Raw genomic sequence first — 15,088 nt, 5'->3', positions numbered from 1 at the left:
GGGTTAGAACTGGACATATCTTTGGGGGGCTATTATAGGTATATTATAGGATACCTCTGTAGCTAGTATGAGGTTTCTCAGATGAGATCCATCAGTATCACATTTGAGGAACTCTGGCTTGGGTCCAGACAGTGTGGAGACCCAGGTTTCACAACTTTGCAGCTGTGTAGTTTAAAACCTCGGTGCCGTGGCTTTCCCTCTGGAAAGTGACATAATATTGCCTCATAATACTCATAGGGTCACTGTACATTTTTTAGAGTTAATACAGGGAAAAGGCTAATAGTGCCTAGTCCCCAAAGAAGTCTTGAGTAAATAGGGCTTTGAGTCCTCCGCCATATAAGATGTTCGTCTGTAAAGACACTTCTCTCTTGTTACCTACTAGGCAGGTGTCTATGAGCAAAATTAATTACTAAATCTCCAAATGAAATCATTCAGATAACATTAATCATGAATATATTTATGTATTTATCTATGTATGTGTTTTTAAAGACTGTTAAGACTACAAAGACTATTTAAAGACTCATGGGGGAGAGGTTAAGCACTGACCTTCAGGAAAACATACTGACATTTATAAAGCAAGTAAGTGCAATTTAAGCTCACTGAGAGAAATCTTGAGACTTACTCTTTATCCTTTAAACATCTAACAAGTAGTACATATTTCCATGTGGTGGACTTGGTCCGTGAATTAAAAAGCTCAAATAAATGGGTGCTATAGCACAGAAGTAAGAGGGCTTTTGGGGGGAGAATGTGACAGCCCATAGGTGCTCTTAACAGGATTACAGAACTATGAACGGCTTTTCTTTGCCTTTGGTCTTCAGTCCATGCAGAAAGTTAACCTTTCTCTAGTTCTCTCAAGAGTTGCGTAGAAACTTTGACTCCTGGGAGGTGAAAGCACCTTTTAAAACATTAGTTCACTTCTGTGTGCTTACAGTGACTCTGCATCTTTCTGCTTTATCCGTGATATGTGGAGAAGCTTTATGAGAGCACATACCACAACTGTTTTGAGGATGGTAGCGCTACATAATAACATAAAAGCGTTCACACTCAATGAAGTACATGCACAATAGACACCCCATAAAGTCATTCTTTCTCTGATACATGTGTTAATGTCGAAAACGGACATCTTTTAAAGTATAATGCTTAGATAACCCTGGAGGTAATATGCAGCATCCTGACATTTAAAAAAAAAATGCTTACCAACATGGATAAGATAAAATTCATAACTTTACTCCAGACACTGCCTTTCTAGTTAAAGGAATTTTTGAAGAACCAGAATGTACATTGTCCAGTTTCACATGCCAGTTGCAATTTTCTCAGACTCAGCCTTCTGTTTTGCTGCAAAACCTTAGTTTTCTATGTGTGACACAGTTTGACCCGTATCTTTAAGTCTAGATTTTTATGCTAAACGTCCAACACAAACTCCTTAGCTAGATAATCATTAAATGTTACCAGATACCAATTGATTAAAAAAAATCTGGTAAACACCCGCCTGCCATTTGGAAACTACAAAGGAAACAGTCCTGCCCACTCCCCTGCTTTCAGAGTTCAGTCTAATAGAGGAGAAAGCACAAAATGAGTCTGAAGAACTACACTGGCGAATCACTTGTTGTAGACATATTGTGGGATAAAGTCTGGGTTTGCTGTCTTATGATCTAATTACGCCTCTAAACTTTGCCTACAGGTGTCTGTGGTAGGTTATGTTCGTTTGAGACTTCTCCACTGGGGATTGCCTAAGTGTCACTAAGTGTCTCCTGGTACCAGAGTTGCTGTCTGCCTTCTTGCCATGTCTAACGAAGTAGAAACAAGTACAACTAATGGTCAGCCTGACCAACAGGCTGCACCAAAAGCACCTTCGAAGAAAGAAAAAAAGAAAGGTATGGAGAAATCCTCTTCAGGCCAAAGAAGGGAGCTGGTAGTGGTTACCTCTAAAGAAATATGAAGCTCAGGGTCAAGTAAGAGTTGGCCCTGGCCGTGCTTCAACCTCAGCCTAGTCTCAGGTTCTCTCAAAGAGGAAAGTTGGATTTTGGCAAAGGATGTGGGTTCACTCCATATACGTATAATAAGATACCACATGCCTCTGAATCAGTGCGATTGCACCAACATGGGTTCTGCCAGGAAGCTTTCATAGCATCTTGTTCGGTTGATAAATGCAACTATCAATGATTATACGGTTATCTTTCAGGAACCTGTGTACCACTTTCTTTTACTGAAGTGGCTGTTTTTTTTAAAAATAGAGATCTTTATTTTATTAGACCATCTTCTTGACCTGAAGTACAGCTAGAAAGTGCCAGTGTTCTTCATCAATCATAGTTTGAGAATATTCCGTGACTCACTTGCCTTTAACTTTTACACTTTGCGCAGGCCTTTTAGGAGAAGCAAAAGTTATAAAGGTGGAATAATTACCCTAATGGTTTTCAAAAAAATTTACCTGTAATTCCTCTGCTTTGTTGACAGTTTAAAATGTTATAAATTGTGTGGTGCTTTATTTTTCTTTCATTAAGACAAAAAAGTATTATCCTCCTTATAGTCTTTTTAAAAAATGTTTTTAAAATAATGATGAATATCCCCAAATCCCACTTCACATATTTTCCTAAGTTCCCCATAATTCAATCCATTCTGAACCTTTAAGAGTTTATTTTCTCTCCACCTCAACATCATATACAATATTTCAGAGTGTGATTTTACTCAAAGGAAGTGAAAATTAGGATAGAATATTGCATATTTAATCAATTATAGTATAATCAAGATTTATACTACTCTGATTTGGAGTTTTTGGAGCATATTTGGTTATATCTGGCGCCGATATTTAAATACATGTATAAACTTTATCCTATATTTCTTTCTTTTCTCAGGCTCGGAAAAGACAGATGAGTATCTTTTGGCCAGATTCAAAGGTGATGGTGTAAAATACAAGGCTAAACTCATCGGCATTGACGATGTGCCTGACGCCAGAGGGGATAAAATGAGCCAAGATTCTATGATGAAACTGAAGGTAAAAGTGAGAAAGCGTGTGTTGTCTCTGTCTTGAGCAAATATCCAACAGAGGGAATTAGATTGCAAGTTTGCCTTTATATACAGAGGGTGCCCAAACAATGTATACACATTTTAAGAAAGGGAAAAATCTGTATTAAAATTGTAACACTCAGTAAATTCTGATAACAAAAGATGACTACAAGTGATATGGATATATATATATTTTTGGCACCCTGGTTTATCTCAATTATTTGAAAGAAAAACTTTTCTGATCTCCTCATTGCTCCAGTAGCGCCTCATTTTGTGAGAAGCCATGAGTTTGTTTGCATATTTTGAATATTGTTCCAGAGACCTGATTTAATCAAGTATAGCAGAGCTCTAGATGTCTTTCCCTTTGGGCAGATTTTGGTATATGAACCAAAAACAACAAAAGAACAAGACAAACCACTGAGAAACAAAAACTCATGGACACAGACAATAGTTTAGTGATTACCAGAGGGTAAAGGGGGTGGGGGTGGTAGATGAGAGTAAAGGGGATCAAATATATGGTGATGGAAGGAGAACTGACTCTGGGTGGTGAACACACAGTATGATTTACAGATGATGTAATACAGAATTGTACACCTGAAATCTATGTAACTTTACTAACAATTGACACCCCAATAAACTTTAATTAAAAAAAAAGTTTAGACCCTGGAAGTATTCAGATAAAAGTCAGGACCCTACTTGGAAGAAACTAATTAAATGAATAATGTTTGTTAAATAAGATATGGCCTAGAACATCTTTGAAGATCTTCTAGTCCAGTCTTATCTTTACCCATGACTGTTATGAGGCCAAGAGAAATGAGAATGGTGTGTCCAAGTTCTCAGTGCTAATTAGTGAAGTCCTGCTTCAATTCCTTCTATCCCACCCCGCTGTCTCTTATGAAAGGTGCCTAATCTTTTCATAGATGGTAAACCAAGCTGAAAACAAAGCTGTCTTTTAAAATTTTAGTATTAGAAGCACCATAGGGTACATTTATCTAGTTTTTTTTTGTTTTCCCAACCTCACCAGGGAATGGCAGCAGCTGGTCGGTCTCAGGGACAACACAAACAAAGGATCTGGGTCAACATTTCTCTTTCTGGAATAAAAATAATTGATGAGAAAACTGGGGTAAGAATTCACTTTCACTGACACTTTTCTGACCACCTGAGTCCGACAAACAATTTGTGATTTAAATTTCAGCTCCCCGTTTTCCTTTTCAAAATTCTGTGGGGGGGAAAAAAAAAAGGTATGTATTATTTCTCCAGAAGTAATGGGAAGAAAACAGATAGAGTAGGAGGTGAGGCATCAAGACACATTATTTTGAAATGTATGTCCTCTAATAGATGTGAACCTCAAGTCTATAAACACAGGTAGGCCGTAAATATCATTTTTTTGGACCCCAGGTACACAGAACTAGATTAATCCTAACCACTAGTTTGTGATGCTATCACAGGTCTATGCATGGTCTTATTTTAATATATTGATCACATGTGAACTTACTAACCTAATGCTAGAATATTACCTTAACACATCTGCTTTTTTCTCCTCTCTTTTCTCTTCCTCCTAACCTCACAGATGTAACTTCACTCATTTTTATTTTTTTTTTTTTAGTGGTTGCTGTTGTTCTTCTGTCATATATGAATGAACAGTCTTACTTGTTTGCTTGCTTTCGAGCCTTACCAAAAAGCTATCATATTTCAAGTCTTCTGGAACTGCTTTTTCTCTGTTAGCCATAACATAAGATTCATCTATTTAAAGTGTTTGTAGCTCATTTTCATTGCTGTAAAATATTCTATTGTATCAAGGTACTGTAGGGAAATATCCAGTACTATCCATCCCTTCCTAGAGACACCCATTATCTAATATGCAAAATCCATTGGCCAAACTTAGGGCACTGAAACCCTGGTACATGCTCCCTAACCCTGCTGGTTCTCATGTACTGCTGTCTCCATTCTCCCTCATCTCTTAAGTTTTATCTTCCTAAACCCATCAAAGAATGGTGGCAGGTTTCCCTCACAAGCATTCTCTCGCTCCCCAACCCTTCTAATATACCCAGTATAAACTTTGGTGGCCTTAGGCATTTGGGAAAAAAAGCCAAGACACCTTCTGACCACATACAAATTATCCTTAAAGAGTTGAACCCTGCTGTGACTTGAAAGGACCAAGAGAAAGTGGGGCAGGGAATAGAGGGGAGGGAACTACTAATCCCCTGCCACATGTAACTCCTGGATAATGACCTGGATCTCTAAGTGAGGTTGAGAAATACTGGATGACAGCATTTGGCAACTTCCAGAATGTACTGGGGATCATTGTTCCAGTAATACTTAGGTAACTGTTCTCTCGCTACTCTGAGCCCTCGTCCAAGGATCCCTGTGAACACTCCTCCAGCTTAGTTATGCTGTTCACTTGAGTTTGTCTTCGAGTTGGGAAAGTAGGCCTACTTGGAATGGCTTCAGGTTTGTATGTCCCACCCTCACTTTAGAAATTCTTCCTCTCCTAACCCTCAGTCCTTCCTTGCTATATGACACCACGTCTTTGGGTACAGAGAATCAAGTATGAATATGTCAAGAAAGAGCATTCTTCCCACTTTTGTTTTCTACTCTTTGTTCCTTTCGGAGCCCTTCTGAGTGAGGATAAATGTAGCTCTAGCCTTCAACCAGAGGTAAAATTCTTTTTCTTCCAAATATTTTATCCTTTTCCTACGTGCCTAGGTATTTGATGCTTAGTTGTGCTAGACAACAAATAGATTCTAGTTTTCCCAGTAAATCATTTCTTATGTTCCTTTTCAGGTAATAGAGCACGAACATCCAGTAAATAAGATTTCTTTCATTGCCCGTGATGTGACAGACAACAGGGCATTCGGTTATGTGTGTGGAGCAGAAGGCCAGCATCAGTTTTTTGCCATAAAAACAGGGCAACAGGTAAGTAATAAGCCTGGAGGTATACCTGGAGGGGCACTTGTCCTCGGTGAAACATAGGCGGGTCTGTCACTCAGAGAGCTTTTGGGAAATAATTGGAGGTGGGAGGAGGACTAAACAATGATTCAAAGGAGGACTATTGATCTAAGGAATCTTTTTAAAATGTCATTGATTCTCATGGAGTGTGTGGCACAAGGATTGTTAGAATGGACTTTCTCGTAAGGTCAATGCTGATTTTAGAACAATGGTGAATCATTCCAAGAAATCCTGAAGGAACTTGAAAAATTACCATTGTGCTTCTTGCTTTCTAAGCACTTATTAACCCTGTAGTCTTTTATGTATCTGGGGGTAGGGACAGGGTGGTGGTGATTCCCCATAAACCTGGGGAGGGTAGCAAGTAGCTTTAAGAGAAAGGAAGAAAACTAATCATAACTGATGGGGGACAAAGGGAAGAAAATAGTAAGATTAAAATACTGATAAAGATGCTTTCTCTTGCTTCAGGCTGAGCCATTAGTCATTGATCTTAAAGACCTTTTTCAAGTTATCTATAACGTAAAGAAAAAGGAAGAAGAAAAGAAAAAGGCAAGTACTACCCAATATAGGTTCTATTAAACTTAAGACAGTATTCCGAACCATGTTTGAACATTACCTAAACACATGGTCTGTCTGGAGCGTTGCCTTTTATGTGGCTTTCCCAAGCATAGCAAGTGGAGAAATGTATTGTCTGTTCTTCCCAATAGGGCAATGGATGGATATTATCAGTAGGCACTTCTGATTTCCAGTCCCTGACTCCTGTCTTTTCTCCCTACAAGCTTCACATTGATTCCAAGGACTATACAGCACTACCAAGTTTAAGTCTAGTAACTATTCAAACCCAGTATTAATATGAAAAGGGGAGGGAAATGTAGGACAGAAATAATGTGCAAGAGTCTCTCTTGCTTATGTGTGTGAAGCCATAGGTTCTTTTATTTAACCCCCTTTAACTATAATTACTAAGATCACTGAATTTATGTCTTTCTTTTTAGATGGAAGAAGCCAACAATGCAGTAGAGGTAAAACTGCATCTTCTCTTCTTGTGAATTACGCATGTGATGTGCATAAGCCTTTATTTGCTACCTGCTCCCCTCCTAGCTGATTACCCTGTGTCCTTGACCCCTCTGCTCATAGAAGATGTATAGTTGAATGATCAGTGACAAAATCATAACTGCTTAGCAAGCCAAAACACTAGAAAATTAAATTCTATAGGGAAAACTCACTAACTAAACCCTTAAATATTTGCCATCTTTTCAGAATGGAAGCGAGACCCTAATGACTCTTGATGACCAAGCTAACAAATTGAAATTGGTATGTATGTGATTTTTGGATTCTTACGTACCTGAACATGGGTTTTACTTCCTATAGATGTTGCAAATACTGACTCTGTATGAAAATCCAATTGCAACAACTATTTCCCTAAACATTAGTATAACATGTATGTCAATATACAAAGTAATCTCTTTGGTAAACACATCTGAATCTAATCCAAATACTTTCTAAAGACTGTGGACCAGATGGATTTGTTTGGGTACCTGTCTACACTTCCTGACCTAAATAGCCTATTATCAAATCTGTATTGGTTAAATAAAAATCCAATTGTAACTATTTTCCTAAACTTTAGTTTAGGAAACAATTACGACAATATACAAAGTAATCTTTTTTAGTAGACACATCTGAATCTAATCCAAATACTTTTTTAAGGCTGTTGACCAGATGGATTTGTTTGGGGACATGTCTACACCTCCTGACCTAAATAGTCCAACAGTAAGTGTCTGTTTTTAAATTTGCAATGTAATGGAAATGACATCTATAACTCAAATTGGCAATTAACCAGAAATCTTGAGCATCTCATTGAAACTTGGAGGGTGACTGCTGATTTTTCTTCATAAAGTGTAAATGACTACTAAAACAAATTTACATCTTGGGAACCTATCATCTCTTATTCAGATATATTAATATTGCTTAGAGGTTAAATCTGAGCAATAGGTCAGACAATGTAGTTGTTCTTGGTATTACTTAGGATCAGAAGGACGAGCCGAATAATAATTCTTGGCATAAGCCCACTTGAAGGAAATATGTTTGTTAAGTGATTAATTGTAAACCCTCCTGTCCTCTCATTTATTTTCTGTTCTTTCTATGTGGTTTAGCAGCATAATCTTGGTGTGAAATAAGACTTAAAATAAATAAGAGGCTCAGTTATGTTTAACCAAAGACTGTTCTTGTTAAAAAAAAAAAAAGATTCTCATTTTTTATAGGATACTGTAATGTATCAAGTCCTCTTAATATTGATTAATCTGTAACAACTCTGTGAAAATAGAGCAAATATTTTCCTTTATAAACAAGAAAATGAAGATTCAGAAAAAATTCATTTACTCAAGAAAGAGGTCTAGATTCAAGGCTTAAATGCAAGTCTCAGACCTTCTAAAACAGGCCTCAAGTAAAATTTTCCATGTAATTTTGAATGGCTTCTTACAATTTCTACTATTGGTTTAATAGTTTCTTGAATACCTGCTACTTGCTGGGCACAGCACTTAGTGAGATATACAGTGGCATAGGCATCATGGAGTTTACTGTCTGGCAGAAAGACCAACATTAAAGCTAATCACAAAGCCTGTTAATGGATATTAATTATAGTATATTTATCTAGGTTAGAGGTTCAGATAATGCCTCTGAGTAAGTGAGTTTCTAGACCTCAATATAAAAGATGAGAAGGCAATAACTAGACAAAAGGGCATCAGTGTAGAATAATGGAGAGACTATCTAGGAGCCTATTATATCGGGGAATTATTGTCAAGCAAGCCTACATGACCAAGAAGGTCATGGGAACTCAAGCCTCAGAAGACAGAGGACTCGATAAATGATGCAGGCCCCAGAGTATTGCAGAGAATGCCAGGCCTATGAAATTTTACATCAAATGCCCAGGCCCATTGAGATAGAGAGGAGCGGGGGCAACACACACTCTTCTCAGCCCCAACCCTATGAGATTCCCAAGCCATAACAGCATTTTAGAGGCTCTAAAAGCCCACACTAGAGAAGCCTGTTTAATGTTCTTTTAAGCCGTGAGTCCTAATTCACTTGACTATAGATCCTTTCATTCTTCCCAACGTTTGTTACCATTCTAAGGATAAATTTTTTGAAATACTGGATTAGATAATCCTAAAAGGTCCAGGGTCCCTCCAAGGTCTGAAGTCATTTTGATTCCTAGGCAACTTTGCCCCCCGCCTCCATTAGTAGCTCCCTTCCCAAAGTAAATTGAAATCTGAATGACATACTTTCTAAATATAACACACCCAAACAAGTATATTGAAAGAGATCAAGCACTCAAACCATGAAGTAGAGTTTCCAGTGGGATAGGCAAGGAATCACTGACTGCTTAATCAGCTTCTGGAGACTTCTAGAAAGTTCTGAAAAAGGAAATGAAAAACAGCATCAGTAATCCTGAGTTTCATTGATATTAGTCTTCATGTATTCTAAGAATTTTTGGTTTATAAAAATAAAATGTTAAGTTTTAGTTAAACTAACAATAAATTAAAGGAATAAATACCATCAAAGTAGATGATGGTACCTGATAAGTAAGAGAATGCTAACAGCACTAAATATGGGCCTGTCAGACTTTGTCAACATGTTCTTACACAGTGACTCCATATACATAGGTCACAAGATAAATTTATCTCTACTTGATAAAACCAGCATATTTAAAAATATTCAAATCTTAAAATAGTTGCTCTGGAAAAGATGAAGAGAAGAAAACAATCTAAATTACCTAGACGTTATTAGTCATTCCTTTCCCTATGTGCCCCTCATGTTGCAAACTAAGTGGCATCCCTTAGAATGTAATTTTTATTGGAAAACCACTTTTGAGATCAGATCTTCCATACTGACCTCAAAAAAAAAAAAAAAAAAGGAAAGGAAAAAGGACATGCTCTAACTTTAAAAATTTGACCATTCGAAAACACAGTTATTATAAGAATATAAGGCCTGGACCCCCGTCAAGGAGGTTAAATCTGGTACGGAGAAGGGATCAGGGCACAAAACAGTGTTGTGTATACCTAAGATGCCATGGGTGGTCACAGGTGATGCTGAAATAGAAGGATAAATGGAAAAAGGCTTCGTAAAAAATCTGAACTTGACTTGGGTCTTTGAAGTGCATAGGAAAATAGAGAGTAGTTAAGCTAAAAATAAACTGGGTTCTATTGTGGATCATTTGGAAAGTCTGGCTAATCAAGCTTATTTTAATATAGGGAATAGCAAGAAGCCACAAAAAGCTTTAAGTAGGGAAGTCTGGGATTTAGCAGGCTGGAGTGGTTAAGTGAGGTCAGCTACCTGGAGAATAGCTATGCTGTGGCACTCAGTATTTAACACCTTGCCTCTGTGCAGTTACCTTCGGTTGCCTTCTTGCCCCTATTACTGGAGCCCCTTAAGAGCAGGGACTTTGTTTCACTTTTGTGTCACCAGTGCTTGCCTCTCAGGTTCTCCAATGATGGCTGATTAGATGCGGTATTGACTGTCCAACAAAGAATTAATGAACTCTGACCAAGGGGGTGGATGAGGAGTCTTGCATCTTTCAGTTGAGACTCTTAACCTTGGATTAACGACAAACCCAACCTGAGGAGAGCCGTATACATTTTACTTATAGGGTGACTATTCAGAAGTCTAACATTGTGGCTCCTGTTTGGTGTCCTAAGAACTTCCTCTGAAGTATTTGAAAAGGAGAACTCTACCAGCTGTGAATACCCAACTGTTCTCACCAGAGGTGGCTCATAATAAATGAATAAATATTGAAATCACAAGCTTTATAATACATTTTGTCCTACCTTTTGATTATTAAAGATCCTTACATGAAGAGGTCTTCCAATCCATTTCTTTGATTTATTATTATTTTTTTTTAATTACAAGTTCTTTCTTCTGACAAATTCTTCTGGTTATAAAAAGAAGAGCTGGTTTTGAAAAATTGTGTTTTTATATCTTATAGTAAAGGAAGCCAAAAGATAGAATACCAGTTAGGTCTGATTTAGGGTTTAAACTTTCTAAAAATTTGTCATTTTCTCTTAAAACAAATGAGGCCTGTTCAGGCCCCCTTTCTAATTTTGAGAATTTTATATTCCTTTATGGTTGTTTTTGTCTCAGTGATCAAAATATTTAGTAATCTGCTCAGGGTAATGCTAGAATTTCAACTTCCATTTCAGCTAGGTGTTTGTTATTGTTTATATTCTTCTAGGCTATGGCTAGCATAGTTAAGTTTTTAATGGATCAAAGTCAAGCAAGAGGAAGGTCTGCAGTGGTTAAGTGACAGCTCTATCCCAGGGTGAATCCTATTTACTTATGTCATTGGCCTGAATAAAGACATGTCAGATTGATGAAATTTGCTGCTTTTATCCTGAGAAGGGTGTCTTATTTAACAATTGAAAACCCAAATAATTAACATACCAGAAAATGATAGAGAACAGAATTCGTAGAGTTATGCAGGCATTTGGTATGTCTTTCAAATCGACTCTTAAACCCACATCTCCACTTTACACATCAAGATTAGATTATACATAAATTAAAGATAAATTAAAGGTTAGTTTAATTTATCTACTGAGTAGATGACATTACTGTCACAACACAAGCAACTCTAAGCCATATTATTAAAAACGCACACAGAAGAGAGGATAATGTAATGTGTTATGTTAGATTATATCACTATTTTAGAAAGACATAGACAGAAGGTGGAGGGACTAAGATGATGAAGATAAGAGATCCAGCTTGGCTACCACCTTCAAAAAGATCTTTAAATATTTAAAAAGTCATACCTGACAGGTTGTGATGTACAAGGAAAATCTTTTTGCCCCTCTAGAGGAAAGTCCAATTATAGGGAAATGTAGGTATTTAACCTTAAACTTCATTACAGCCAGAATTATATAATATGAATGTATTAGCCAATCAAGTTTCTCATTTAGAGAGGGAATGTTACATGACTTTGGGGGTATAATAGAAGGGACTGCGCATCAGGTAAGAAGCGGGGGTAGGCTTTTGAGCTCAGTATACTTAGATAATTACTTGAAGTGACTCACAGCCAATTAATTCCCTTTAAGACTTTCAAGGGCATGAATTGTTACAACGATGATCATGAACTCAACCAGTCTGTAAGGGTGAGCAGAGACATGAATAAAGTAAACAACAGTAAGAGTTCACTTAATGAGGGGCCGATGAAGTTGAGACTTAAATAAAAGGTCATGGGGTGGGGGTCAGGCAGGGAGGACCTGCAACCAGTAAGTGCATTCATGGAGGTGATGGGAGGAGGTAAAGGTCAACCAGTTTGTCAAGACCAAAATCTAATGGGAATTTTGATAATCCTGGTCATTTTATATAGCTTTCTCGTTTGAAGGCACAACATGGACTAACACTTTCTTTCTTTCTTTTTTTTCTTTCCAAATGTGATAGGAAAGCAAAGATATCCTGTTAGTGGATCTAAACTCTGAAATCAACACCAATCAGACTTCTTTAAGAGAAAATTCATTCTTAGCAAATGGCATCACCTCCTCTTCTCTTCCTCGACCAAAGCCTCAGGCATCTTTCTTGCCGGAAAATGCCTTTTCTGCCAATCTCAATTTCTTTCCCACCCCTAATCCTGATCCTTTCCGTGATGATCCTTTTGCACAGCAAGACCAATCGACACCTTCTTCATTTGATTCTCTCAAATCTCCAGATCAGAAGAAAGAGAATTTGAGTGGCTTGTCTACTCCACTAAGTAATGGGCCCCTGAATGGGGATGTTGATTATTTTGGTCAGCAATTTGACCAAATCTCTAACCGGACTGGCAAACAGGAAACTCAGGCAGACCCGTGGCCCCTTTCAAGTCCGCAAACACAGCCAACAGTGAGAACTCAGAATGGGGTATCTGAAAGAGAACAGAACGGCTTCCATGTCAAATCCTCCCCGAACCCTTTTGTGGGAAGCCCTCCCAAAGGACTGTCCGTACCGAATGGCATAAAGCAGGACTTGGAAAGCTCTGTCCAGTCCTCACCACATGACTCCATAGCCATTATCCCACCTCCACAAAGTACCAAACCAGGAAGAGGCAGAAGGACTGCTAAGGTGAATTATCTTCTCCACATATCCATTGGCAGAATGCATGTTCGGTATCAAAGGGTGGTATGATGCAAGCTCTCTTTCCTGCTGCTATTGTAGTTTCCTGTGTGGCTGTAAAATAGAAGGTGGGCTAAGGCACATTGTTCTCCAGGAATACCTTCCTCTAATTGCCACCCTTGTAAAGTTTCTCTCTCAGCAGTGTTTGTCACACCCTTCTTTCCATTTGCATGTCTTGTCACTTGTTAACTAAACACGTTTTGTTTTTGTTTTTTTCATTTTTAATGCTGCTATGCTTCTGTACCTCTGGTAAGTTTGATGGTCACTTTCTGGGAGGGGAGGGAAAGGGTTCTTGTGATCCCTTTTGTACCTTCCCACACTAACACGTGCCCCTCACACATTTCTCATATTGCATTGTCCAAGGTGGTAGGAGAAAATGCTTGAGTTTGTCTTCTCCATTAAAAGCTGACTGAATAATCTGTTGTCTTAAAAAATATATATTTACTATTACCACTTAATTCAAAAGCAGTTTAAAATGTGATTTCTGCAAGTATTTATTTTTTTTAAATCTCATTGGAATACGTAGGCTCACCTAATAAATATGCTACTGTAGCATCTTTATGCAGACTGATTCACATCCACTAAAATGATGAAAACTATTTAAGCTACTTATTTATAGTTGTCCTTTCTTTACCAGCTTCAAGCTTTTAGCTGAAAAGGAGACCAGACAGATACAAATGTGTAAATAAGTAAATTAGATTTCACTTTGAGAGTCATCCATTGTATCAGTCACCAAAGACCCAATATTCTGTCCATTGCAGGGATCCTTGTCTTTTTGGTTTGGTTGGTTGTTTGGTTGGTTGGTTGTGTTTTTGTTGCAGTTTGTCACTAACAGGAAACAGGTATTTTTTGTGGTTCCCAAATTTGGGGTACAGAGTAGGAGACAGAATAAAGCGGTATTTCTCTGTTACGGAGTAACTCTTTTATCTCCCTCTCTGCCCTGTCAGTCTCCAGCCAATGACTTGCTTACGTCAGACATCTTTGCTCCTCCCGACTCAGAACCTCCAGGCCAGACGTCACCTACAGGACAATCTACAACCCCACAGAGCAACCCTCTGGACCTCTTCAAAACAAGTGCTTCTGCCCCTGTGGGACCCCTTGCAGGTCTAGGTAAGTGCCTAGAGATTGAGTTAGGTTTGGCTTTGTTACTTTAACTTATTAGATGATAGTGCATAGGAGGAAGGCACTTCATATCATAAGATTTGAGCAACATAGGGAACTTTTCTCCTACTTTGGCTTCTGGACAACCCCACCCCCATTTGAAACTCTTGACTTGTAATCGAAATTTGGCTTCTTGAGGTGGCATGTGAGAAGAAACCCATTTTCAGTATTGCACTTACCTGAACCAATTGATAATGGCTCACTGAAGACAATTATAAGCAGACCAGCTTCACTGGAGAAACAGGGTTGAGATGAGAGAGACTTATCTATCGTCTCTATTGGAAACGTAGCAACATGCATGTCTTCCATGTGATTTGCCATTACTAGATCGAAGTCCTATCCCCTACTAAACAGATATCCCTCTTGGAAGGGGTATACACCCCAAGAGGAATATAAGTTAAGTCTAAAGAAAGTGTAAGTCATGGGATAAAAGTTCTAGGTTCTGAGCCCAGCTCTGGTCCTATGCATATGGTGGGTATGAGACAGATCAGTCTCCGCATACTTAAGTCTTAGTAGCTCCTTGCCAATATTTTGGCTAGCCAAGTGTCTTAATAGAGTTAGAAGATAAGTACTAGTAACCTGAAGTTGAAAAGAGCACGGAGACAAGGGAAGAGAGGGGATTTTATCAGATACCTGGGATGTGCTGGTGCTGCCGTTCATAACTGTGTCATCAGCTCATTGTGAGCCTCTGCGTAACTCTGGAGCAAGACACAGGGGAAGGCCACTTTGCTGAGGGGCGACCCTGCTACTCTTCACCCACAGCCTCCAGTTCTTTTCTGTCTCCATGGTACAGTCTTCAGAAACCCCAGCAATAGTCTTTGCTGTCCTGCTGGGGATTCTCTTTGTG

The 15,088-nt window shown here is 38.3% G+C and overlaps 1 protein-coding gene across 4 annotated transcripts in view; it reads left to right on the top strand.

Moving 5' to 3' along the window:
• The window catches only part of DAB2 (DAB adaptor protein 2), a 48,816-nt gene that overhangs the window by 25,639 nt on the left and 8,089 nt on the right, over window positions 1–15,088 (top strand). For 2 of the 4 annotated variants that reach the window (XM_033110520.1, XM_033110519.1), the window contains 10 exons: window positions 1,682–1,874; window positions 2,853–2,992; window positions 4,028–4,126; window positions 5,788–5,919; window positions 6,418–6,498; window positions 6,942–6,968; window positions 7,207–7,260; window positions 7,654–7,716; window positions 12,376–13,029; window positions 14,028–14,190. In XM_033110520.1, the coding sequence (XP_032966411.1) occupies window positions 1,784–1,874; window positions 2,853–2,992; window positions 4,028–4,126; window positions 5,788–5,919; window positions 6,418–6,498; window positions 6,942–6,968; window positions 7,207–7,260; window positions 7,654–7,716; window positions 12,376–13,029; window positions 14,028–14,190 (1,504 nt within the window). In that variant the 5' untranslated portion in view covers window positions 1,682–1,783. The remainder of the gene's footprint in view (window positions 1–1,681; window positions 1,875–2,852; window positions 2,993–4,027; window positions 4,127–5,787; window positions 5,920–6,417; window positions 6,499–6,941; window positions 6,969–7,206; window positions 7,261–7,653; window positions 7,717–12,375; window positions 13,030–14,027; window positions 14,191–15,088) is intronic. The other 2 variants (XM_033110523.1, XM_033110522.1) reach the window with 1 other exon arrangement.

Source organism: Rhinolophus ferrumequinum, chromosome 7, assembly GCF_004115265.2.
Source record: "Rhinolophus ferrumequinum isolate MPI-CBG mRhiFer1 chromosome 7, mRhiFer1_v1.p, whole genome shotgun sequence".
NCBI classification, from domain to species: Eukaryota; Metazoa; Chordata; class Mammalia; order Chiroptera; family Rhinolophidae; genus Rhinolophus; species Rhinolophus ferrumequinum.
The sequence above is the reverse complement of the archived record's forward strand: the minus strand, read 5'-3'. Positions and strand labels throughout refer to the sequence as shown.